At 53.6% G+C, this 23,917-nt stretch overlaps 1 protein-coding gene across 1 annotated transcript in view; it reads right to left on the bottom strand.

Moving 5' to 3' along the window:
• Positions 1–126: 126 nt before the first annotated feature.
• Positions 127–23,917, bottom strand: part of col7a1 (collagen, type VII, alpha 1) — a 66,887-nt gene continuing 43,096 nt past the window's right edge. The window contains exons 62-112 of the mRNA XM_060069927.1: positions 23,359–23,439; positions 23,201–23,236; positions 21,408–21,479; positions 21,156–21,200; positions 20,356–20,391; positions 19,381–19,416; positions 18,968–19,072; positions 18,779–18,844; positions 17,980–18,015; positions 17,865–17,900; positions 17,700–17,747; positions 17,576–17,611; positions 16,340–16,465; positions 16,009–16,218; positions 15,827–15,862; positions 15,697–15,741; positions 15,473–15,589; positions 15,258–15,329; positions 15,110–15,154; positions 13,258–13,293; positions 12,243–12,278; positions 12,016–12,060; positions 11,904–11,936; positions 11,729–11,791; positions 11,357–11,392; positions 10,599–10,679; positions 10,346–10,414; positions 9,823–9,858; positions 9,464–9,523; positions 9,314–9,358; positions 9,022–9,057; positions 7,723–7,758; positions 6,891–6,950; positions 6,371–6,496; positions 6,184–6,255; positions 6,008–6,043; positions 4,862–4,921; positions 4,723–4,767; positions 4,417–4,452; positions 4,268–4,303; positions 3,887–3,943; positions 3,628–3,699; positions 3,398–3,469; positions 3,137–3,172; positions 2,743–2,823; positions 1,772–1,825; positions 1,040–1,093; positions 840–902; positions 664–726; positions 435–551; positions 127–284 (exon numbers count right to left, since the gene is read on the bottom strand). Coding sequence (XP_059925910.1) covers positions 147–284; positions 435–551; positions 664–726; positions 840–902; positions 1,040–1,093; positions 1,772–1,825; positions 2,743–2,823; positions 3,137–3,172; positions 3,398–3,469; positions 3,628–3,699; positions 3,887–3,943; positions 4,268–4,303; positions 4,417–4,452; positions 4,723–4,767; positions 4,862–4,921; positions 6,008–6,043; positions 6,184–6,255; positions 6,371–6,496; positions 6,891–6,950; positions 7,723–7,758; positions 9,022–9,057; positions 9,314–9,358; positions 9,464–9,523; positions 9,823–9,858; positions 10,346–10,414; positions 10,599–10,679; positions 11,357–11,392; positions 11,729–11,791; positions 11,904–11,936; positions 12,016–12,060; positions 12,243–12,278; positions 13,258–13,293; positions 15,110–15,154; positions 15,258–15,329; positions 15,473–15,589; positions 15,697–15,741; positions 15,827–15,862; positions 16,009–16,218; positions 16,340–16,465; positions 17,576–17,611; positions 17,700–17,747; positions 17,865–17,900; positions 17,980–18,015; positions 18,779–18,844; positions 18,968–19,072; positions 19,381–19,416; positions 20,356–20,391; positions 21,156–21,200; positions 21,408–21,479; positions 23,201–23,236; positions 23,359–23,439 — 3,174 coding nt within the window. The 3' untranslated portion in view covers positions 127–146. The remainder of the gene's footprint in view (positions 285–434; positions 552–663; positions 727–839; positions 903–1,039; positions 1,094–1,771; positions 1,826–2,742; positions 2,824–3,136; positions 3,173–3,397; positions 3,470–3,627; positions 3,700–3,886; positions 3,944–4,267; positions 4,304–4,416; positions 4,453–4,722; positions 4,768–4,861; positions 4,922–6,007; positions 6,044–6,183; positions 6,256–6,370; positions 6,497–6,890; positions 6,951–7,722; positions 7,759–9,021; positions 9,058–9,313; positions 9,359–9,463; positions 9,524–9,822; positions 9,859–10,345; positions 10,415–10,598; positions 10,680–11,356; positions 11,393–11,728; positions 11,792–11,903; positions 11,937–12,015; positions 12,061–12,242; positions 12,279–13,257; positions 13,294–15,109; positions 15,155–15,257; positions 15,330–15,472; positions 15,590–15,696; positions 15,742–15,826; positions 15,863–16,008; positions 16,219–16,339; positions 16,466–17,575; positions 17,612–17,699; positions 17,748–17,864; positions 17,901–17,979; positions 18,016–18,778; positions 18,845–18,967; positions 19,073–19,380; positions 19,417–20,355; positions 20,392–21,155; positions 21,201–21,407; positions 21,480–23,200; positions 23,237–23,358; positions 23,440–23,917) is intronic.

Raw genomic sequence — 23,917 nt, forward strand, 5'->3', positions numbered from 1 at the left:
GAGGATCTGGTTGAGGTGTGGGGGGTCTCATTAGGTGTGAGGATCTGGTTCAGGTGTGGGGGGTCTCATTAGGTGTGAGGATCTGGTTCAGGTGTGGGGGGTCTCGTTAGGGTGTGAGGATCTGATTCAGGTTGTGGGGGGTCTCGTTAGGTGTGAGGATCTGGTTCAGGTGTGGGGGGGGTCTCATTAGGTGTGTTTGGACCCACCTGCTGCCCCCGGATCCCTGGGATGCCCGAGACCCCGCGGGGCCCCGTCATGGCGGGGCCGACCGGCCCTCTCTCTCCCTGCAGAGGGACACACAAACCACCGCCACCCGGTTACGGGAGGAACGCACAACACACCGTCACTCTGCGTGTTGCCATGGACACGCGATACATCGTTGCCATGGAGACACACACTATCTGATAGCACCAATGGGGCCCAGAGGTAATCACCTTCTGTCCCTGGAGCCCTTCGGGGCCCTTGGACCCACCGGGGCCTTGGGTTCCGGTCAGGCCAGCGGCCCCGTCGACGCCCCGGGGGCCGGTGGGGCCCGGGGTCCCGGGGGGGCCCTGTGTCAGCACACACACACACACACACACACACAGAGGGTTGAAGGTCAGCAGAAGGACAGGGAGCAGAGGTGACGCAGTGTGTTTGGGAGAGTCTGTCTGCAGGCCTCACCCGTTCACCCTTCTCGCCTTGACTCCCTTTGCCCCCCACCACTCCGTCGAATCCACGGTCCCCCTGAAAGCACGGGAACGTCAGCCACACTGCGCCTCAGGGCCTTCTACTACTGGAACCCCAAGACCACTGAAGGGTGGCCTAACCCTGGTCAACCCCAGCCACATGTACAGTACCTTGGGGCCGATCAGTCCCTCCTTCCCCGGGCCCCCAGTGGCCCCTGTGGGGCCAGCGTCCCCCTGCAAGCAGAATCAGGGCTTCAACACGTGATGGAGCGTGTGATGCTGACATGGAGCGTGTGATGCTGCTGTGATGTGATGCTAACATGGAGCACGTTAATATCCTGCTGCGTTGTGTCGCAGGCTGCGTCTCATACCTTCTCTCCCCCCCGCCCCGGGAGGCCTGGCCGCCCGTGCGCCCCGCCGTCACCCTGAAAGATGAACGCGGATCATCCAGAAGACATGTGAGGCTAATAAACAGGCTAGGATGCTTAACATGTTAGACGAATAAACATTCTGGGATACTTAGCATGTTAGGGAAATTAACATTCGAGGGTAATGAACATGTTAGATTCATTAATATTCTAGGGTGCTGAACATATTAAGTGAATTATAACATGCCAGCCAGGATACTTTCTTTTAGGTCAATTAACATGCTAGGATACTTAGCATGCTAGGTTAATTAACATGCTAAGATACCTAGCATGTTCGGTTGATTAACATTAACGGGAGTTGGACAGTGGCGCCTAGCCTACAGCCTATGTACAGCGTCTCTCCGCGGCGCTAGCTTCTCCACCGGCGTCTGTGGAGCTCAGCGGGTCCATCGCCCCGCGGCTCAGAACTGATGGATTACAGAATCTCATCATGTCACACATTCCTCCCTCCTCCCCCGCCACCTCACGCACCAGGGTGTCTCTCTCCCCCTCCCTGTCTCTCCCCCCCTCCCTGTCTCTCCCCCCCTCCCAGTCTCTCCCCCCCCCGCTGTCTCTCTCCCCCTCCCTGTCTCTCTCCCCTCCCTGTCTCTCTCCCCTCCCTGTCTCTCTCCCCTCCCTGTCTCTCTCCCCCTCCCTGTCTCTCTCCCCCTCTCTCTCTCCCCCTCCCTGTCTCACCTTCTCTCCCTTGGCACCGTCCGCTCCACAGGATCCCTTGGGCCCGCGGTCGCCCTGGAAACACAAGATGGTCACATGACACACAGACACATGGTTGTGACTCAGAGGACAGAAAATACACCAAACCTGTAATTGAGCCCAGCAGGGCTTTCTATAGGGCCCCCTAGACACACACAGACACACACAGACACAGACACAGACACAGACACAGACACACACACACACACACACACACACACACAAAACACACACACAGACACACAGACACACAATCACACACACTGCTCCCAGGAACACTCATCACCTTGTGAGTCATCACTCTCCCTGCCATTAGTTGTAAAGCCTCAGTGGACAGAAAACGTTCCACTATGTGGACAGAAAAGAGGGAGGAGAGGATGTGCTGGAACAGGCTGCTGAAACACAAGAACTTCTCTGGGGGATCTCGTCTCACTGCAGGATCTCTTCTCTCTGGAGGGACCAGGCTGTGACCTGTCCGGTACAGGCTGGGACCTGTCCCTCCCAGTTCAACATCAAACAGGAAGGAACACCATTCACACACACGCACGCACGCACGCACGCACGCACGCACGCACGCACGCACGCACGCACGCACGCACGCACGCACGCACGCACGCACGCACGCACGCACGCACGCACGCACGCACGCACGCACGCACGCACGCACGCACGCACGCACGCACGCACGCACGCACGCACGCACGCACGCACGCACGCACGCACGCACGCACACACACACACACACACACACACACACACACACACACACACACACACACACACACACACACACACACACACACACACACACACACACACACACACACACACACACACACACACAGAAAGATACAAAGGCAGACACACAGTACACACATACAAACACACACACTAAGCCACATACACGCACCAACACTAGCATGCGAAGATAGAACACAAACACATTCAAATACCTTTATTCCTCGAGGTCCATTTAATCCAATCTCTCCCTTCTCCCCTCGGAGCCCGGACAGTCCGTCCTTCCCTGGGGAACCCTGAGAGAACCAATCACATCAGCTGTCTCAAAGAACAGTCCAATCACATCAGCTGTTTCAAAGAACAGACCAATCACATCAGCTGTCTCTAAGAACAGACCAATCACATCAGCTGTCTCTCTGAATAGACCAATCACATCAGCCCTCTCTCTAAGAACAGGACCAATCACATCAGCTCTCTCTAAGAACAGGACCAATCTCATCAGCTGTCTCTAAGAACAGACCAATCACATCAGCTCTCTTTAAGAACAGGATGAAGAATAGGATGAGGATGAAGAGGAGGAGGCGGGAAAGAGGAGGAAGATGGACTCACCGATTCTCCAGGCACCCCGTGGAGCCCAGCCTCTCCCTTGAGGAGTGAGGCAGAGAGAGAGACCCTTTCACTCAGTATTCACACCTCACTTTGCATTGATGTGATTTTCAGACAATTCATTGTTTGATTATTTAATATTATTATTTAGTTTCTTATATTTAGTTTCTTAACTTTAATGAACTTGTGTGTGTGTGTGTGTGTGTGTGTGTGTGTGTGTGTGTGTGTGTGTGTGTGTGTGTGTGTGTGTGTGTGTGTGCTTACCTTTTGCCCCCCGGGGCCCCGGGCCCCCTGGAACCCCGTGGACCCCCTCTCTCCGGGCTCCCCCCGCAGACCCTGATGAACACACAAACACAAACACAAACACACACACACACACACACACACACACACACATACGCACACAAACACACACAGCTTTATCTCTGGAAACACCTCTGAGGGGCGTGGCCTGGAGGGGGCGTGTCCTGGACGGGGGCGGGCCCCTGGCTCACCTGCTCCCCCGACGGCCCCTCCTGGCCCTTCAGGCCCTTCTCGCCCTGCAGCCCTTTGGCGCCGCGGTCGCCCTGCAGGACGGAACACAGAGTCACATGGGGGGGGGGGGGGGGGGGGTGGTGGGGGTGTGGTGGGGGAGTGGTGGGAGTGTTGTGGGGGTGTGGTGTGGGGTGATGGGTGTGTGGTGGGGGTGATGGGGGTGTGGTGGGGGTGATGGGGGTGTGGTGGGGGTGATGGGTGTGTGGTGGGTTCACTGACCAGCTCCCCTTTGTTGCCCTTGTCTCCGGGGGGTCCCCCGACCAGCAGAGTGTCCCCCTGTGGAGGGAGAAGAAGGACGTTAGCAGCAGCAGTAGTAAACCCCCCCCCCCCCCCCCCCCTCAAATATTAGGAGGGTCCTCTTGGTCCTTCAGGCAGATCATCACCAACGTCCCCTCAGTCACAGGACGGATTCACACACACACACACGCACACGCACACGCACACGCACACACGCACACACACACACACACACACACACACACACACACACGCGCGCGCGCGCGCGCACACACACACACACACGTGTGCGCACACACACACACACACACACACGCGCGCGCACACGCACACGCACAGACGAAGCGTGCAGGGTTGTCCTACCTTCTCTCCTTTGTCTCCTTGTGGTCCCAACTCCCCCTGTAATAAAGTGAAAGCATGACATGTCATTCCTGCGTGTCGATCACATCGGTGTCAAAACATGAGCCCCATCACCGCGGGGATGTTGTAAACGTGCTGAAGGACACGGTTACCTTGTCTCCTCGGTCGCCACGGCTACCGGCAGGACCCTAAGGGACCAAACGTTCAATTACCAAGCAGCTCACCTCATGCTGCCTGTTACCGAGGGTAACAGGCACCTGGGGGATACACCTGAACTACACCTTGACTCAACCTTAACCTTAACCTTATCTCAGAGCAGCTGGTAATGATGTGCTCCTCCCATAAAGGTTTATGGCTTCCTTTAAACCAGTGCAGTTCCAGTACTAAGCTATGAACCAGAACCTTCTGGTTCCACGTAGGTCCTCCAGGAGGAGGGATCCTCAGATTGGGGTACTGACCGTGGGCCCGCGCTCTCCGTTCTCCCCCGCACGGCCCTCTTCACCCTGCGACCCGAGAGCACAGCGTCAACATGAGGCACATTCAGGAGGACGCTACGGAGCTTCACCTCCAACCGACCGGGACCTGACAGGCACTTACCCTGGTGCCTGGGGTCCCCCTCTCTCCTCTCAGCCCCGGGACCCCCACGCCGACCTCCCCCTGTGGAGGAGAAGAGGAGGAGAAGTGTGACACACCGCTGGGCGGCAGGGGGCGTGTCCTGCTACAGGACGTCCTGAGAGGTTCTGATGAATGTCCTGATGGAGGTTCTGATGGAGGTTGTGGTGGAGGTTGTGATGGAGGTTGTGATGGAGGTTGTGGTGGAGGTTGTGGTGGAGGTTGTGATGGAGGTTGTGATGGAGGTTGTGGTGGAGGTTGTGGTGGAGGTTGTGATGGAGGTTGTGATGGAGGTTGTGGTGGAGGTTGTGGTGGAGGTTGTGATGGAGGTTGTGGTGGAGGTTGTGATGGAGGTTGTGGTGGAGGTTGTGGTGGAGGTTGTGGTGGAGGTTGTGATGGAGGTTGTGAGAGAGAGAGCTATGGACGTTGTGGTGGAGGTTGTGGTGGAGGTTGTGATGGAGGTTGTGATGGAGGTTGTGGTGGAGGTTGTGGTGGAGGTTGTGGTGGAGGTTGTGGTGGAGGTTGTGACAGAGAGAGTTATGGAGGATGTGATGGAGGTTGTGATGGAGGTTGTGATGGAGGTTGTGGTGGAGGTTGTGGTGGAGGTTGTGGTGGAGGTTGTGATGGAGGATGTGGTGGAGGTTGTGATGGAGGTTGTGATGGAGGTTGTGGTGGAGGTTGTGATGGAGGTTGTGGTGGAGGTTGTGATGGAGGTTGTGATGGAGGTTGTGATGGAGGTTGTGATGGAGGTTGTGGTGGAGGTTGTGGTGGAGGATGTGGTGGAGGTTGTGGTGGAGGTTGTGATGGAGGTTGTGATGGAGGTTGTGGTGGAGGTTGTGGTGGAGGTTGTGATGGAGGTTGTGGTGGAGGTTGTGGTGGAGGTTGTGGTGGAGGTTGTGATGGAGGTTGTGGTGGAGGTTGTGATGGAGGTTGTGATGGAGGTTGTGGTGGAGGTTGTGATGGAGGTTGTGGTGGAGGTTCTGATGGAGGTTGTGATGGAGGTTGTGGTGGGGGTTGTGGTGGAGGTTGTGGTGGAGGTTGTGGTGGAGGTTGTGGTGGAGGTTGTGATGGAGGATGTGGTGGAGGTTGTGGTGGAGGTTCTGATGGATTATTGAGGGTTTGCCAGCTCACCTTGTCTCCTTTTCCTCCATCAAGACCTGGCGCGCCCTAGAGAACACAAAGAAAGGTACAACATTAACCCCACCCTCCATGCTGACTGAAGAGGAGCAGAGGCAGGCCGGGGGGCCGGGGTGGTCATCAGACGGACCTCGGCCCACCGCCCCCCTACAGTGAGAGGGTGAACTCACCGCTGGGCCGAGGGTCCCGGCCGGACCGGGCACCCCCGGGGCGCCGACCCGCCCTGAGAACCCGGGGAGACCCTGCAGGACACAGGAGAGAGGAGAAGAGATGAAGATACACGCATGAAGCTCTTCATCACTCGGACACCCAGCAGACAGCGCCGTGAGGGAGGAAGGCACTGAGGTCGAGACCCACCCGCTCCCCAGAGGCACCGGGGGCGCCCGGTTCCCCGACCTCTCCTCTCAGGCCGGCCAGGCCCGCGTTGCCCGACAGACCTCTGGCCCCCGGGGGCCCGGCGGGGCCGGGAAGACCTGGATCTCCCTGAAACAAGAGGCAGATGTTACGACCACACAGCCCTGGTGGGGAGATTAGTTTTGGGGCGCATTGATGGAGTGTGTATGTGTGTGTGGGTGCCTGTGTCCTTGTGCTTATATGTTTGGTATTATGTGATTGATTTTTTATTATGTTTGCATTGTTTGTCATTATTTGTAAGGAACCCCCTCGGAATTTAGAGAGTACATCTCAAGGGGCTAGCCTTGAAATAAAGAATAAAGAATAAAGAATAAAACAAGGTCTGGGGTCAGCTGACACAACCGGAGAACCCGTGAATCTCATCTTGACGTACAGTCGGAAGTCGGAAGCATGCGACACGTCATCCGGAGGAGTCTGTGTGCATGTTAGGGGTGCAAGTGGGGTTGTTGTGTTGCATGTTGACCTTTAAACCTTGAGGTCCGTGCTGGCCCGAGGGTCCGGCCTGACCAACACCCTTATCTCCCTGGAACACAAGGAAGACAAGGAACACAGAGTCCGTTCACCGACGGCCGGCTGACCCACTTCTGACGGAGCCATGCTTTTCATCTCATGAATCATTTCAAAGCTTGTGTGTCTCAGGGGGCACATCTCTCTACGGTCAGTAGGTCCAGAGTCAACACACTGAAATATCTTGGGGATAAAGACACAGTTGGACTAACGATGCAGGCCGGCTGTGGGGAGGTGGGGTAAACAGGGTTATGGGTCAGGGTAGAATCCAGGGGGGATGTCAACGAGGGGTAAGAGGGCTAGTCGAGTCTTTCGAGTGGACAAGTTGCACTGAGTGAAACCCTTCAGTATTTATTATTATCTTTATTATTTTCTTTACCTTTATTCAACCAGGAAAGTCCCATTGAGATTAAAAACCTATTTTTCGAGGGAGTCCTGGCCAAGAGGCAGCAACAAATAACATATGTACACTCACAATATTACACTCACAACATATAGACAGAAATTTAAATAAATAAATAAATAATAATAAATAAAAAGCTGTTAAAATAATAAAAGTAAGTCAATTAAAAAAAATTATAAAAAACATCTACAAGTAAAGGAGGTGCTCTGAAATGCTCTCATCTTAGATTTAAAAGCGTTCAAAGAGATCATTTCGGTTAATTTAAAATCTTTTTGCAGCCAGTATTGAGAAGGTCTGACACACATCTGAAGTGTGTTTTTCTAGAAGCACCCGACCTCTCTGGAACCGGATTTCCAGGAGGATGTGTGGCGAACGGTGTGCTCACCTTGTCTCCTTTGGGTCCTGCTGGACCCTGGGCCCCCTGGGGGAAGAGAGGGGAGGAACGGTCAAGAGACCAATAGCACCTCATCCAGCATTGGTTTGTTGTGACTGTAATAACTAAAAGGTTCAGAGGAGCTGGACTAATGAAACAATAAAGATGGATTGAAGTATGATTACAGGACAACGGTGTGAGAGGCTGAGCGTGGGAGGTGTGATACCCCTCGTCTTATTAGTGGAACAGATTTATAACTCACACAGCCTTTACACAGCAAAGGATATAATTAGTGTACATTTGTTTAAGAAACGAGAAAATAAAAAGATGGTGGTAGATCAATACGATTCAAAAGAGTGCACCTAATGAAGGAGCAATGGAGAAGGGGCAGATTGAAGCCTCTGCGAGCCACCATACAGGCTCTTAAACAGTCCCCTTGAGGCCCAGAGAGGCCCCTGTCACGACGATAGGGCTGTTAACTGAGGGTCTGGACTCCTGACCACTGGACGGATGAGAAGCTACATGCTGCGAAGTGCTGCAGAATCACGACGACAATGTGCTCGGAGTCGTTCTTAGCGCTCAGAACGCAGTGTCCTGGAAGTGAACCACTGACTAAATGACTAAATAACTGCACACGGTGATCACAACCCGATCTGTGGCCCTGCTGCTCCAGGGTAACTGCTCCGCTAACAGTGTCGTTATCCCAGCGATGATGCCTCCCTGATTCCTCTCGTGATACCCACTGTGTTCAAACACCTCAACACAATGTCATCTTGTATTTCGGCTAATGCAGGCCGCCTCCACAGCTTGCTTCTTGCTGCTCCTTTATGTCTTGCGGGGAAATTAAACCACCAACATTTCTTTGTGCGATAACTCCTCTGAATATTTGCGGATCTTTCAGAGATCTGACTAACTTGCGTGGCAGCCAGATGGTGCGGAGTCCTGTGTGATGTTTCAACAACAAAGGACTGAAATCCATTAACATCAAAGTCTGGGACTCAAACCCCTTGACTGTACAAATATTGCCTGAATGGCAGGGTTTACACTTGGCTTTTTTTTTTTTACATTTTTGTCAGATTTGATAATGTCAGCCGCAACCGGATGGGCTATACCCCAAACAGGCTGGCCTGGGGTAACCCGTACTAAAGGGTTACAGAGGTATCAGGTATCACAGTCAGCATCCACACAGTTCAGAGGTGTTGCTGGTGAGGTAAGGTGTTCCTGTAACACCCCCCCCCCCCCCCCCCCTGTGGATGGCAGTGTGAGCAGAGAGCAGGGGTGTGAAAGCCTGGCGCTTCATCTGATACCTACATCTTCTCCGGGGCTGCCGTCTTCTCCAGGCAGCGCCTACAAGACAAAACAAAACAAAGAAATATATACAAATGGCCTGCATTCGTACGGCGCTTGTCTAACCGATGGCCAATCAAAAGTGCTTCACAATTATGGCCCGACATTCACCCATGCATACACACATTCACCCGTTCACCGATTCATACACACATTCACACACCGTTGGTTTGTGGTTGTCACACACAGGCGCTGACAACCATGCAAGGCGGCATATATATTGTATATATTGCCGGTAGGCAGTAGTGTTACTTACTCTGTCTCCTTTGATCCCAGCTGGACCCCTCTCTCCTTTGTCGCCCTAAACCGCAGCAAGGGGCAGGGAGGACGGTGTTAGAGAACGAGCCCCACCCATGGGCATTGATGGTGTCAACAACACGACGGTAAAGGGGTTGAACAGACGCACCTTAAAACCGGGTAGACCTTGTTCTCCCGTCACCCCGGGTAGGGCCTGGCCCGGCAGCCCCTGGTCCAACACAAGAACATCAGGTCGGACGGTTGTTCTACAAAGGTCTGGAGCATTTCACACACGACTCTTCAGATCACAGCCCAGCGTTTCTGGCAGAGAGCGTTTAACAATAATCAAGGTGTTCTTCAGTGGACTGGGCCGCAGGGAGGGGTGCTTTGTGATACTGGTTCCATCTGGCTTGGAATGCTTATGGAGAACCAAAGAACATCACTTCCTCCTGACGATCACACCAAGGTCAGGGGGAACATGAGAGTAAAGTACAGATGATATAAAGCTTGATATGAATATCTCCTTACGTCTCGTCCTTTGGGCCCCGGGGGTCCGGCCACAATCTGGAGGAGACGGGGAGACAAAGTGACAGTCATTACCAGTAAAGGAAAAGTACACTTCACAGTGCGGTCGATGCAGGAGCTGCTCCTGAAAGCTTGCGCTTCATCACACGTCTCTGGGTGGGGCCCCCGGTCCTCAGACAGAGGGTGGGCTCTGCGTGGGCTGAGGGCCCTTAGGTTCATCACAGTCTCTGTTGGCCCCTGAAGCACCAGTGGTGCACTAAGAATAACCCTGTAAAACAGGCTAATAAAGACGACAGACGAGGAGGACATAACAGCAACATAACCAGACTCCTACGCCGCCCATAGTCCAGATGATGGAGAGGGAGAGTTTACTTCAACCGGACCCCGCATCTATTCTCATCTCCGTTAGCCCGTGTAAATATTGGATCCGACCGCTAATAGCAAAGCAGCCTTTGACAGCTCATGAACGCACGTCGCACGCACACACGCACGCACACATGCACACGCAAACACACAGGCCGGCTACCTTCCCTGGGGGGCCACTGTCCCCCAGCTCCCCCTTTAATCCATGCGCTCCTGAGGGTCCAGCGATGCCCTGGGTGGGGAGAGAAGAAGAGGAAGGGTTGAAGAGGAACCGGAAACACAACAGAAGGCCTCGCAATGTGAGTATATCACACACACACACACACACACACACACACACACACACACACACACACACACACACACACACACACACACACACACACACACACACACACACACACACACACACACACCTGTTTTCCAGGTAGTCCCGGGGTTCCTTCCTTGCCTGGTACCCCGTCCCTCCCGGGGACCCCTGGTTTGCCGCCCTCGCCCTGTGGGGTAGGCACACTTCACTGTAAAGGTCAAGCCAAAAGGTCAACGTGGCTCCAATGCTGAAAGGTGGAGGAGAGCGGAGGGTTGAGGGCAGTGGTTTGTCATGCAGTGAGGGTTGGGTGTTGTTTCCATGCAGTGAGGGTTGGGTGTGGTTTCCATGCAGTGAGGGTTGTGTGTGGTTTCCATGCAGTGAGGGTGTGCAGTGGTTGTGTGCAGTGGTTGTGTGCAGTTGTTGTGTGTAGTGGTTGTGTGCAGTGGTTGTGTGCAGTGGTTGTGTGTAGTGGTTGTGTGCAGTGGTTGCGTGCAGTGGTTGCGTGCAGTGGTTGTGTGCAGTGGTTGTGTGTAGTGGTTGTGTGCAGTGGTTGCGTGCAGTGGTTGTGTGCAGTGGTTGTGTGCAGTGGTTGTGTGCAGTGGTTGCGTGCAGTGGTTGTGTGCAGTGGTTGCGTGCAGTGGTTGCGTGCAGTGGTTGCGTGCAGTGGTTGTGTGCAGTGGTTGTGTGCAGTTGTTGTGTGTAGTGGTTGTGTGCAGTGGTTGTGTGCAGTGAGTGTGCAGTGGTTGTGTGCAGTGGTTGTGTGCAGTGGTTGCGTGCAGTGGTTGCGTGCAGTGGTTGCGTGCAGTGGTTGTGTGCAGTGGTGTCCTTGCAGGTGAGGGCTATTCTCCCCACAGCTCTACTCACCACCTGGCCGGACAGCCCAGGAGGGCCTTGAGGACCCTGGGAGACGGAGACAGACACGAGGCATGAGGATCACAGCAGAGAACCAGAGGACCTCCAGCCCAGAGGGGGTCTACAGGCAGGACCAGAGGGGGTCTACAGACAGGACCAGAGGGGGTCTACAGACAGGACCTCCAGCCCAGAGGGGGTCTACAGACAGAACCTTCAGCCCAGAGAGGGTCTACAGACAGGGGGGTCTACAGACAGAACCTTCAGCCCAGAGGGGGTCTACAGACCTTCAGACCAGAGGGGGCCCACAGACAGGACCTCCAGGCCAGAGGGGGTCTACAGACCTCCAGCCCAGAGCGGCCCTTAGTTTGATGTATGGCAGCTTACCACGGCTCCTGGAAGACCGGCGGGCCCCGGCAGTCCTGTGCTCCCCTGGGCCCCGGGGGGACCCTGTAGGGAAGGGAGGAGGATCTCAGGTCAGACCACCACCACATGGTACAGCTTAATTAAGATGGCCGCCTCACAGTGACGGATCATTCGACGGGGAGACGTGAAGCCTTACCTGGACTCCCACCCCTGGGTTGCCGTTGTTGCCCTGTCAATCACATGAAGCATGGCGTGAGGTGGACTCAAACTCAGGATGTGTGTGGCGTCAATATGGAGAGCATGCTCACCTTCACTCCAGGGGGTCCCGGGGGCCCGTTGGTGCCAAGCGGACCCTAGATCAACATCAACGGAAGCATCAGTACAGCAGCGGCTGCTAGTCTGAGTCAGTGAGTCAGTCAGTCAGTCAGTGTGAGTGGGTGAGAGGGTGAGTGAGTGAGTGAGTGAGTGAGTGAGTGAGTGAGTGAGTGAGTGAGTGAGTGTCAGTCAGTGTCAGTGAGTGAGTGGGGGTACTCACTGTGGGCCCTCTGACCCCGTTCTCTCCTGGGTTTCCCTGTGGACAGAGAAGGCTAAGCTGTAGTCAGGCAGTAAAGCTTCACGCTGGTTGAGGAGAGGGGTTGCATGCGGTGAGTAGAGAGACGGCACACTTTGATCGTGGCGGATTTAAAAATGGGCTCCTCTTAACCATTTAAAGATATGTTAGCATAAAGTAAAAAGAGAGTGTAAACTACTGTAAACTAGTGTAAAGTGTAAACTACCGTTCCATCATCATGCCCAAACATGCAGGAGGATTCACGTTCAATCAAAGCTATGCAGCGAGACAAAGGCTTTGAAAGGTTAGTGCAAGGGCAGAAGGAAATCACAAGGCACATGAAGCAGATATCATGATCATCACGTCAGCCCGCTCATCTCAGTAACACAATGGATACAAACAAACCCTCACTCAAACTCAAACCCTCACTCTAACCCTGACCCCAACTCTAACTCTAACCTTAACGCCAAATCTCACCCTAACCTTCACATAACTGTAACTCTCACCCTCACCGAACACTAACCCTAACTCTAACCCTGACACTCATCCTAACCCTAACTCTAACCCCAATCCTAACTCAAACCCAAACTCTAACTCTTACCCTAACTCGGACCCTCACCTAACTCTAACCCTCACCTAACTCTAGCCCTAACCTATCTCTAACTCTAACCCTCCCCTGATTTTAACCCGCAGCCTTACTCTCACTCTAACTCTGATTCTAACCATCACCCTCACCCTGGCACTGAATTGGACACCACTTGGGGAACAGGTGGTCAGGATAAATATTTCCTGAAGTCCAAATGAAGGGCAGGCAGGTGGCCAGACAATGGGGGGTCTGCCCAAAACAGATCTGGCGGGCTGCGCCTGATGCAGATGTTTTTATCAGTAAGTCTCTCTTGTGTGAGAGCATCTCATCGCTTGCCAACATCCACGCCAACTGCACCTCTCAAGGCAAGCAGGAGAACCACAGCAACACAGAGCCAGCCTAAAGAGCACCTACCGGTCTGCCCAGAACTCCAGGGAACCCAGGCATGCCCTACAGAGAGAGAGAGAGAGAGCGAGAGCAAGAGCGAGAGAGAGAGGGAGAGAGAGGGGAGAGAGCGAGAGCGAGAGAGGGAGAGAGAGAGAGAGAGAGAGAGAAAGAAAAGAGAGAGACATAGAGAGAGAGACGGAGAGGGAGAGAGAGAGAGAGAGAGAGACACAGACAGACAGACAGACAGACAGACAGACAGACAGACAGACAGACAGACAGACAGACAGACAGACAGACAGACAGACAGACAGACAGACAGTGAGAGAGAGAGAGAGAGAGAGAGAGAGAGAGAGAGAGAGAGAGAGAGAGAGAGAGAGCAGAGGGGGAGGACAGTATGATGGACAGATGGGCGACAGGAGCAGACACAGAGGAGGAGGGTATGAAGACACAAGGGGAGGAGGTGAAGCGTCAGTGAGGAGCCGCCAAAGTCTGACCGTCGTTGATGTGCAGAGCGCCAGCGAGGAAGAGGGAGGAAACACAGCTCCACCTGCTGGTCCAACAGCAACCCAGCCTCCCCAACAATCAGCCCACCTCCCCCACCACACCCACCACACCCCCCTCCTCCAGGCCCCACACCCTGAGCCCTGGCCACTGGTCTACTGGTGAACTGGTGAACTGGTTTACTCACTGGGAGTCCTAGCCGACCAGCGGGCCCTACTGGACCCTACTCCCCCGGCGGGCAGGGAAGAAGAACGGGACAGCGTGAGGACTCGGTCTCACCCTCACCCCCCCTCCCTCCTCCCCTCCTCCTCCTCCTACCTCCTCTTCCACCCCCCCTCCTCTCCCTCCTCCTCCCCCCCACTTCCTCCCGCCCTCGCTCCAGGACCGACAACTCATGCTGGGACAGCCCCTTAACAAGCGCTGATTGGTACAGTATTAGGCTAACAGTAAGGTGCTGCTGGTTGAATTAGGCTAACAGTCAGGTGCTAGTTGTATTAGGCTAACAGTCAGGTGCTGGTTGTATTAGGCTAACAGTCAGGTGCTGGTTGTATTAGGCTAACAGTCAGGTGCTAGTTGTATTAGGCTAACAGTCAGGTGCTAGTTGTATTAGGCTAACAGTCAGGTGCTAGTTGTATTAGGCTAACAGACAGGTGCTAGTTGTATTAGGCTAACAGTCAGGTGCTAGTTGTATTAGGCTAACAGTCAGGTGCTAGTTGTATTAGGCTAACAGTCAGGTGCTAGTTGTATTATGCTAACAGTCAGGTACTATTTGTATTAGGCTAACAGTCAGGTGCTAGTTGTATTAGGCTAACAGTCAGGTGCTAGTTGTATTAGGCTAACAGACAGGTGCTAGTTGTATTAGGCTAACAGTCAGGTGCTAGTTGTATTAGGCTAACAGTCAGGTGCTAGTTGTATTAGGCTAACAGTCAGGTGCTAGTTGTATTATGCTAACAGTCAGGTACTATTTGTATTAGGCTAACAGTCAGGTGCTAGTTGTATTAGGCAAGGTCCCTTTCTGCTGAACACCTGAAGATTATCACTGAAGTTCAAATGTTATCGCTATGAACACAAAGCATCAATGGTTAAATCACAGGATGCGCTTGAAAAACAAACAGTAAATACATATGTATATAAATACATATACAGTATGTTAGCTATGCAACAATAACAATGCAACAAGATATAGAACATATAGAATCACATCATAGCCAATCATCAAATATTCATGTTGTTTTCCTTCGAGCATCACTGCTCTGTCAGTCCCATTTCACGTTGTTAAAGACCACCATGCCGTCAACAGGCAGGTGATTACAGTACAAAAAAACGGTTAAATCTTTTATAAATCGCTTTCGACCAATAACGATCCTGATCCACTTACCGGCTTCCCATCCTGACCGGTTTTCCCCGGTTCTCCTGCGGGTCCCTGAAATCCAAACATCACAACCCGGTGTCATCTCAAAGTGAACCCAATCTGGTTTAATTGATAACAGCTTCTGAGCTTCCGGCTCCAGGCCGCGACACCCTACCTGAGACCCGTCTCGCCCCCGCTCTCCGGACTCGCCCCGCTCTCCCTTATCCCCGCTGGAGCCCGCGAAGCCCTGCAACGCAGTCACACGGTCCAGCTCACATCCTCTCGTCATACCACACCAGAAACCTTCGTTTACACGTTGAGCCACCAGAGAGGGAGCCGGACCACCAGGCCAGGAGGTCCTCTGGGTCCGTCTGGGAGCTCTCGCCTTACCCGGTCCCCCTTGGACCCGTGTGCTCCCGGGGCTCCGGCCTCTCCCTTGGGCCCCGTGACTCCAGGGACCCCTCGGACCCCCGGGGCTCCGGTGACGACCGCCTCGGCCGACGTGCCCTGTGGTGGTCAGAGAGGCGTCAGTGTCTGCTGTCCTGCCCGGGGTGTACCTTCAGATGGGTCGGTACGGGACTGATGGGGACCACGGTGGCGTGAGGAGGCCTTACCTTTGGACCCGGGGGGCCAACTGCCCCGGTCAGCCCCGCTTTGCCCTGAAAGGGAAAGGCCAGGGTTGGAACGCTGCAACTGGTGGCCACTTGCAAAATACATCAAACATTTATGGAGGCAAATACTCACAGTCTCCCCTCTGTCTCCTTTCTCCGCTCTCTCGCCCTGAAACACACACACACGCACGCATACACGCACACGCACACACACACACACACACACACACACACACACACACACACGCACGCACGTCAGCAGAGCCACCATGTCCCATGTAGAAGGACATTTAGGCGCCAGGTCCGTCCTCCCACCTTCTCCCCAGGCCTCCCAGCCTCTCCCAGTTCCCCCGCTCTGCCGGGAACGCCGGGTATTCCAGGCTTGCCGGGCTCTCCGGCCTGTCCGGGGGGTCCTTCTGGTCCGCGCTCTCCGATGGCCCTCCCTGTGGGGCCGGTGGCCCCAGCCGGGCCCCGCTCCCCCTGGTCTCCTTTAGGGCCCTTCTCCCCCGGTAAGCCGCGGAGTCCCTGGGTCAGAGGAGAACCATGAGTCCGCCGTCCGTGAGGAAGACCGTCACAGCCTGGTACTAAGTGATCCAGCTGTGATGTCATCAAAGAGGGCCGGTCCTGACCCCCAGAGGCTACTCACGTCGGCCCCCGTGGGGCCCCGGCTCCCCTGCTCCCCGGGCTCGCCATGCTGGCCCTTCTGGGGCTTCAGGACCGGGGGGGTCACGAGGAGGTCCCTCCGGTCCACCACCACCTTCAGGTCCGACACCTGGGGGGCAGCAGGGCACAGGTGAGTCTCCTGGAGGGGTTCTGGTTCTACAGGGTGAGGTGTCCTACAGGGTGAGGTGTCCTACAGGGTGATGTGTCCTACAGGGTGAGCTGTTCTACAGGGTGAGGTGTCCTACAGGGTGAGGTGTCCTACAGGGTGAGGTGTCCTACAGGGTGAGGTGTCCTACAGGGTGAGGTGTCCTACAGGGTGAGGTGTTCTACAGGGTGAGGTGTCCTACAGGGTGAGGTGTCCTACAGGGTGAGGTGTTCTACGGGGTGAGGTGTCCTACAGGGTGAGGTGTCCTACAGGGTGAGGTGTCCTACAGGGTGAGGTGTCCTACAGGGTGAGGTGTTCTGTATCTACTGGACGAGGTGTTCTGTATCTATAGGGTGAGCTGTTCTCTATCTAAAGGGTGAGGTGTTCTAAAGGGTGAGGACTTCTCTATCTACAGGGTGTGATGTTCTCTATCTACAGGGTGAGGTGTTCTGTAACTACAGGGTGAGGTGTTCTGTAAATACAGGGTGAGGTGTTCTGTATCTACAGGGTGAGGTGTCCTCTATCTACAGGGTGTGATGTCCTCTATCTACAGGGTGAGGTGTCCTCTATCTACAGGGTGAGGTGTCCTCTATCTACAGGGTGAGGTGTTCTGTATCTACAGGGTGAGCTGTCCTCTATCTACAGGGTGAGCTGTCCTCTATCTACAGGGTGATGTGTCCTCTATCTACAGGGTGAGGTGTCCTCTATCTACAGGGTGAGGTGTCCTCTATCTACAGGGTGATGTGTCCTCTATCTACAGGGTGAGGTGTCCTCTATCTACAGGGTGAGGTGTCCTCTATCTACAGGGTGAGGTGTTCTGTATCTACAGGGTGTGATGTCCTCTATCTACAGGGTGAGGTGTCCTCTATCTACAGGGTGAGGTGTCCTCTATCTACAGGGTGAGGTGTCCTCTATCTACAGGGTGATGTGTCCTCTATCTACAGGGTGAGGTGTCCTCTATCTACAGGGTGATGTGTCCTCTATCTACAGGGTGATGTGTCCTCTATCTACAGGGTGAGGTGTCCTCTATCTACAGGGTGATGTGTTCCAGGTGTGACCGTATGAGGGGCTCACCAGGATCCCCAGGTTGGACAGCGCTTTCTGCACATCCTGATCAAGGAGAGACAGAAGGAGAAACGTTAACCCCTGACCTCTGGGCCAACACGGCCACTTCCTGTCGTGCTCAGAGTCGCCTCACCACCGCCGTTCCCGGTCTTCCCGGCGCTCCGTCCTCTCCGGGGTCGCCCTGTCCACACACAGAGTTCAGGATCGGGATGAGAACATAAAACCTCTCCCAGAACCACCCCCCCCCCCCCCCCCCCGTGGCTATGGTGGATGGGGGTCATAACAGAGGGCCACTCACCGTGTCCCCCTTGGCTCCATGGGGCCCTCGATCCCCCTGGAACAGAGCAGAGCTGCGGTCAGAGAGAAGACGGACCACCGAGACAGAGCTAAGATCAACGAGGGCATGGACTCACCCTGGGTCCCATCACGCCTGGGGAGCCCGACACGCCCTGCAGGCGGCGGGAGGGTGGACAAGGTGGAGGTGGTGGAAGAGGTGGTGGTGGTGGAGTGTGACGGAGGAGGTGACGGAGAAGATGGTGGTGATGGTGGAGGAGGTGTTGGGGATGGTGGCGGAGATGGTGGCGGCGGAGGATGTGGAGGAGATGGAGGAGTTGGAGGAGGGCGGTGGTGTCGATGGTGGAGGAGGTGGTGGTGATGGTGGTGGAGGAGGAGCAGGTGGTGGTGTCGATGGTGGAGGAGGTGGTGGTGATGGTGGAGGAGGAGGTGGAGGTGGTGATGGTGGAGGTGGCGGAGGAGGTGGTGGCGGAGATGGTGGTGGTGGAGGAGATGGTGGTGGAGGTGGTGGAGGTGGAGCAGGTGGTGGCGGAGATGGTGGTGGTGGAGGAGATGGTGGTGGAGGTGGTGGAGGTGGAGCAGGTGGTGGTGGTGGTGGTGGTGGTGGAGGAGGTGGATGCAGAGGGGGAGCAGCAACAAACAGAACACAAAGAGAAGACAGTGAGGCACAGGCGCAGCCCACGCCGTCCCGCTCAACGGGGGTCTTAAACACTCTGGGGGCGTGTATCTGTGTGGCTCTTTTTACGTTGGCACAGATCTTCTATTCTCAATCTCGAACTGTTAAGAGAGTGAACGATAGTGTGAGCGATAGAAGTGTGAGGTAATCACGTCTCCACCAGACCCGGCTCAGAGTGCTTGTGTCCTGAAATGATGTGAACAAAGTGGTCAGTGGTGCTGCGTGGTTCAGTCATGCGTTACCGTGGCTCCGGGGGGTCCCTGGGGTCCGGCCACGGGTGCCACGGCAGCCCCCTTCACGTACACCACCTGAGGGGAACACCAGAGAGAACCACCATGAGGAGCGTTCTCAGGAGAGCCGCTCATCACATGACGCCCTGATCCCCATGAGACCCTCTCCTCAGAGGGGGGGGGGGGTACCGAGTGTCTCACCTGTCCAGGGGGTCCGATGCCGCCCGGCACCCCGGGGAGACCGGCCGCCCCCGCCGGGCCGGAGGGCCCCGCCAGCCCCCGCTCGCCCTTCAGTCCGTCGCGGCCCTGGGGAGACACGCCCACACCACAGCATCAGCCCCGCCCTGCAGCCACCAGGGCTCCAGCACAGAGTCACAGCAGGAGGCTGACCCCCCCCCCCACCCACTCTGAGCCTCCCCCCAGAGGGATAGGCAGAGGGAGAAGGAGAGAGAGAGAGAGAGAGAGAGAGAGAGAGAGAGAGAGAGAGAGAGAGAGAGAGAGAGAGAGAGAGAGAGAGAGAGAGAGAGAGAGAGAGAGAGAGAGAGAGAGAGAGAGAGAGAGAGAGAAAGGGGAAGGGGGGTAATAAACATCCGAGAAGATCTGGTGGAACTGACATCTCTTCCAGCGGCTCCTCCGTCTCCTTTGTCGCCCTGCCGATGAAAAGGATGACGTTAGGATTGTGAGGGTGAAATATATATATGAATATATATACACAGGTATATACATAGCTGCAGTTACCAAGTGAGTCTAGATTGATATTACGGCGAGGCAGGGAGATAATGGATGGCTGCTTCGAATGGATGGTCTTTCTAAAGCTATGAGCCGATCTCTGGATCATCACCCGGACGTCCATATTTGCACTCCTAATAATTGGGTGCAGATTACTACGCTGCGTCGCATTCTATGGCTGGAGGCTGGCTTACAGACGCTTGTTTTTGGGATCTAAAGAGCTCGCTGTTGTTTGGGCTCCAAATCAGGCTTACAGCTTGCTGGTGTTTGGCGTCTAAAGCAGGCTTACAGCTCGCTGGTGTTTGGTGTCTAAAGCTGGCTTACAGCTCGCTGGGGTTTGGTGTCCAAAGCAGGCTTACAGCTCGCTGGTGTTTGGTGTCTAAAGCAGGCTTACAGCTCGCTGGGGTTTGGTGTCCAAAGCAGGCTTACAGCTCGCTGGGGTTTGGGCCCGAAAGAGGTCACTGGTGTTTGGGCTCTAAAGCAGGCTTACAGCTTGCTGGTGTTTGGGCTCTAAAGCAGGCTTACAGCTTGCTAGTGTTTGGGCTCTAAAGCAGGCTTACAGTTTGCTGGTGTTTGGGCTCTAAAACAGGCTTACAGCTCGCTGGTGTTTGCCGTCTAAAGCAGGCTTACAGCTCGCTGGTGTTTGGGCTCTAAAGCAGGCTTACAGCTCGCTGGTGTTTGGGCTCTAAAGCAGGCTTACAGCTCGCTGGCGTTTGGGCTCTAAAGGAGGCTTACAGCTCGCTGGTGTTTGGGCTCTAAAGCAGGCTTACAGCTCGCTGGTGTTTGGGCTCTAAAGCAGGCTTACAGCTCGCTGGTGTTTGGGCTCTAAAGCAGCTAGGGAAAGCTCGTTCCACACCCACCTTCCTCCCGTCTTCCCCCGGTACGCCTTCCTCTCCCTGCAGAGTAACACAGAACACTTTAGGACTAGCGAGTACTGAGTCTAGAGAAACACTTTAGGACCAGAGTGGGTCAGTGAGTCTAGATAAACACTTTAGGACCAGAGTGGGTCAGTGAGTCTAGATAAACACTTTAGGACCAGAGTGGGTCAGTGAGTCTAGATAAACACTTTAGGACCAGAGTGGGTCAGTGAGTCTAGATAAACACTTTAGGACCAGAGTGGGTCAGTGAGTCTAGATAAACACTATAGGACCAGAGTGGGTCAATGAGTCTAGATAAACACCTTAGGACCAGAGTGGGTCAGTGAGTCTAGATAAACACTATAGGACCAGAGTGGGTCAATGAGTCTAGATAAACACCTTAGGACCAGAGTGGGTCAGTGAGTCTAGATAAACACCTTAGGACCAGAGTGGGTCAATTAGTCTATTTAACAGTTTAGGACCAGAGTAGGTCAGTGAGTCTAGATTAACACTTGAGGACAAGAGGGGGTCAATAAGTCAACTCCGCTCCTGATGACAACAGCAGGAGGCCGTTACGCGGCAGTGCCTGAAATAAATAAAAAGCTCTCCTGCGGTGGAGCAGTGAACCACATTAGTACCAACCAATGACTTCAAAACACAATCACATGAGTCGGTCCAACAGAGAGACAATCAGACAGACAGGCACATAGACAGACAGACGGCCGGACATCCAGACAGGCAGACAGACGAAGATCCAGACAGAGAGACAGACAGACAGACAGACACACAGACAGACGAGTCACCATTTTGCCCGGGGTCCCTGGTTTGCCGTCGTCGCCTGCTTTGCCCTGATGACAGAGGAGTACAGAGAAAACACACCGTGTGTTTAACACAAGGAGCACAACTGTGGCCCCTGAACACTGAGGCCCCTGAACACTGTGGCCCCTGAACACTGTGGCCCCTGAACACTGAGGCCCCTGAACACTGTGGCCCCTGAACACTGAGGCCCCTGGAGCCCTTCATACACAGCATGTCTCAGGGTCAGCAACACTCACAGCGGTCCCTGGGATGCCTGGGGGCCCCGAGGGGCCCGACGGTCCCTGGTCGCCCCGGAGGCCTGGGAGACCCTGGGGAGAGGAAAGAACATTAAAGCATCAGACAGAATCCATCGTTTACCGATTACACTTAATGTGTCCACACGTCGGCCCACCGAGCTTATCTACGTCCTTCCTTGATTAGCTAACCATACAGGTTATTTACTTTTACAAATTAGAATTGTTCTAACATTGAATCATGCTAATCTAATGTGGGATTGCTCTCAAAATGGAAACCATGTAAATTCCTTAGCAGAAGAGATGTGAGTGTGTTAAGGTAGGGATCAGCTCCACAGCACCCTCTGCAGTACGGTTGTGTGTACTGTAATGTTACATAAAGGATAGTGTACAGCATAACCAAACATTATCTTGCTTCACGGCTACTTACTAAAGAAATAAATCATTTGACCCAAAATATATTACAGCAGAAAATTAATCGCATTGATTAAAAAAAGTGTTTCTTAAAAAGCATCTGTTGGATTCTCTGGTTGGATCAGCGTCCAAAGCAGAATTTGTGAGTGTGTGCCAATGAACGTCCTGACTGACTCATCAGAACTGAGTCATCTTCAAAGCTGGGTAATACACTATTCGAATGCCATCTGATTTTCTTTTGTCACTTTTGTCATGAACATAATTGAATACCTGTAGTGGAACGACCATTTCACCTCTTGGAAGTGTACAGTTGTATTCAAAGAAAGGCAGAAGTATTATCAGCTAATATCAGCTAATACTAAACACACACCCTCTACAAGAAGCACAAACTAAACTAGTCGCATAAATCCAGATGTTCACATGAATCCAGATGAATCCATGAATGGTGTGAGAGAGTGGGCTGTGGTAGGATCTGTACTCTTATACGGTACGAAAAAGAGACCTTTCAGCTTTCCATTACTTCATGTTAAATGAGGCTCTATGAAATGTCATCGGTGAGCTATGTGAGCTATGTAAAGGGCAGAGTTTTACATAATGCAATGTCCTGTACTGTACACAATAACACTAATACTAATATCCAGTGATTTATGAGTACGCCCTTTACCACAATAATCTTAGCTCATCTATTATTCATTATTTGCACACAGTATCATGTTCTATCCCCACATTCAAAGATTCAAGTTGTTTTGTAAACACAAGGCCCACCAAATGCTAAATGCTAATTTGGACCAAAACAAACTAAATCTCTCAGCCCTCAAACCACAAACAGAGTCTATAGCGGCAAAATGACTTAAACCAACACAAGGCCAGCGGTAGACCAGGTTGTCTGGTACTCTGACCTCTTCTCTGTGTGGAGTCAAGCTCTCCCCTGTAAAGTAATATATTAACGAGATGCTTCTGGTGGACAGAGAGGAAAATATTGTGGGAGGCAGAGATTAATGACCAAGCAAATCATTCATTAAAAACATGGAGCAGGTGTGTCAGTGTCCGATTAGATTAATATGATGGTTAAGGATGGATTAATGGATGCTTGTTTGGTTCCATTGAGAGGAAATCAATTTGAATCGGTTGAACGATGGTTTAAGCTGTCATTCAAGCTCTACCATGCCACCGGCCTCCACAGTCACCAGCCTCCACAGCTCTGATCTCTGGGACCACCTCCCCACCCCACCAAGTCCCTGGTGTCGCCTCACCAGGTGGAAGCATTACAGAGCTTTATGGCAACTACCTGTGTGTGTGTGTGTGTGTGTGTGTGTGTGTGTGTGTGTGTGTGTGTGTGCGTGTGCGGGTGTGCGAGTGGGTGTGTTTGTGTGTGTACTCACATCGCGTCCTGGATTGCCCAGCTTCCCAGCGTCTCCCTGAGGACAGACAGCATCATTAAACTCTTTTCATAACCGTTCTCATGTGTGTTCAGTCTCCATTTTGAGGCCTTTTAAAGGTTTGGCAGCATAAAGATTCAGAAGGAAAAGAATGAGTTCACCTGCTGGCCAGAGGGCCCGACCGGCCCTGGTTTACCGTCCAGACCGGCTCGTCCATCCAGACCAGAAGCACCTCGCTCCCCCTTCGGTCAGACACAGGCGGTCAGTCACTGGGGACAGGCTAACCCTAACCCTAATCCTAACCCAAGGCTAACACTAACCCTAACCCTAACCCAAGGCTAACACTAACCCTAACTCAAGGCTAACACTAACCCTAACCCAAGGCTAACACTAACCCTAACCCAAGGCTAACACTAACCCTAACCCAAGGCTAACACTAACCCTAACCCAAGGCTAACACTAACCCTAACCCAAGGCTAACACTAACCCTAACCTAAGGCTAACACTAGCCCTAACCCTAACCCAAGGCTAACACTAGCCCTAATCCTAACCCAAGGCTAACACTAACCCTAACCCAAGGCTACCCTAACCCTAACCCTAACCCAAGGCTAACACTAACCCTAACCCTAACCTTCACCCAAGGCTAACACTAACCCTAACCCTAACCCAAGGCTAACAATAGCAATATGCAGACGCTGTCTGTCTCAGGCACCAGAATGA

Source organism: Gadus macrocephalus, chromosome 13, assembly GCF_031168955.1.
Source record: "Gadus macrocephalus chromosome 13, ASM3116895v1".
Classification (NCBI taxonomy): Eukaryota; Metazoa; Chordata; class Actinopteri; order Gadiformes; family Gadidae; genus Gadus; species Gadus macrocephalus.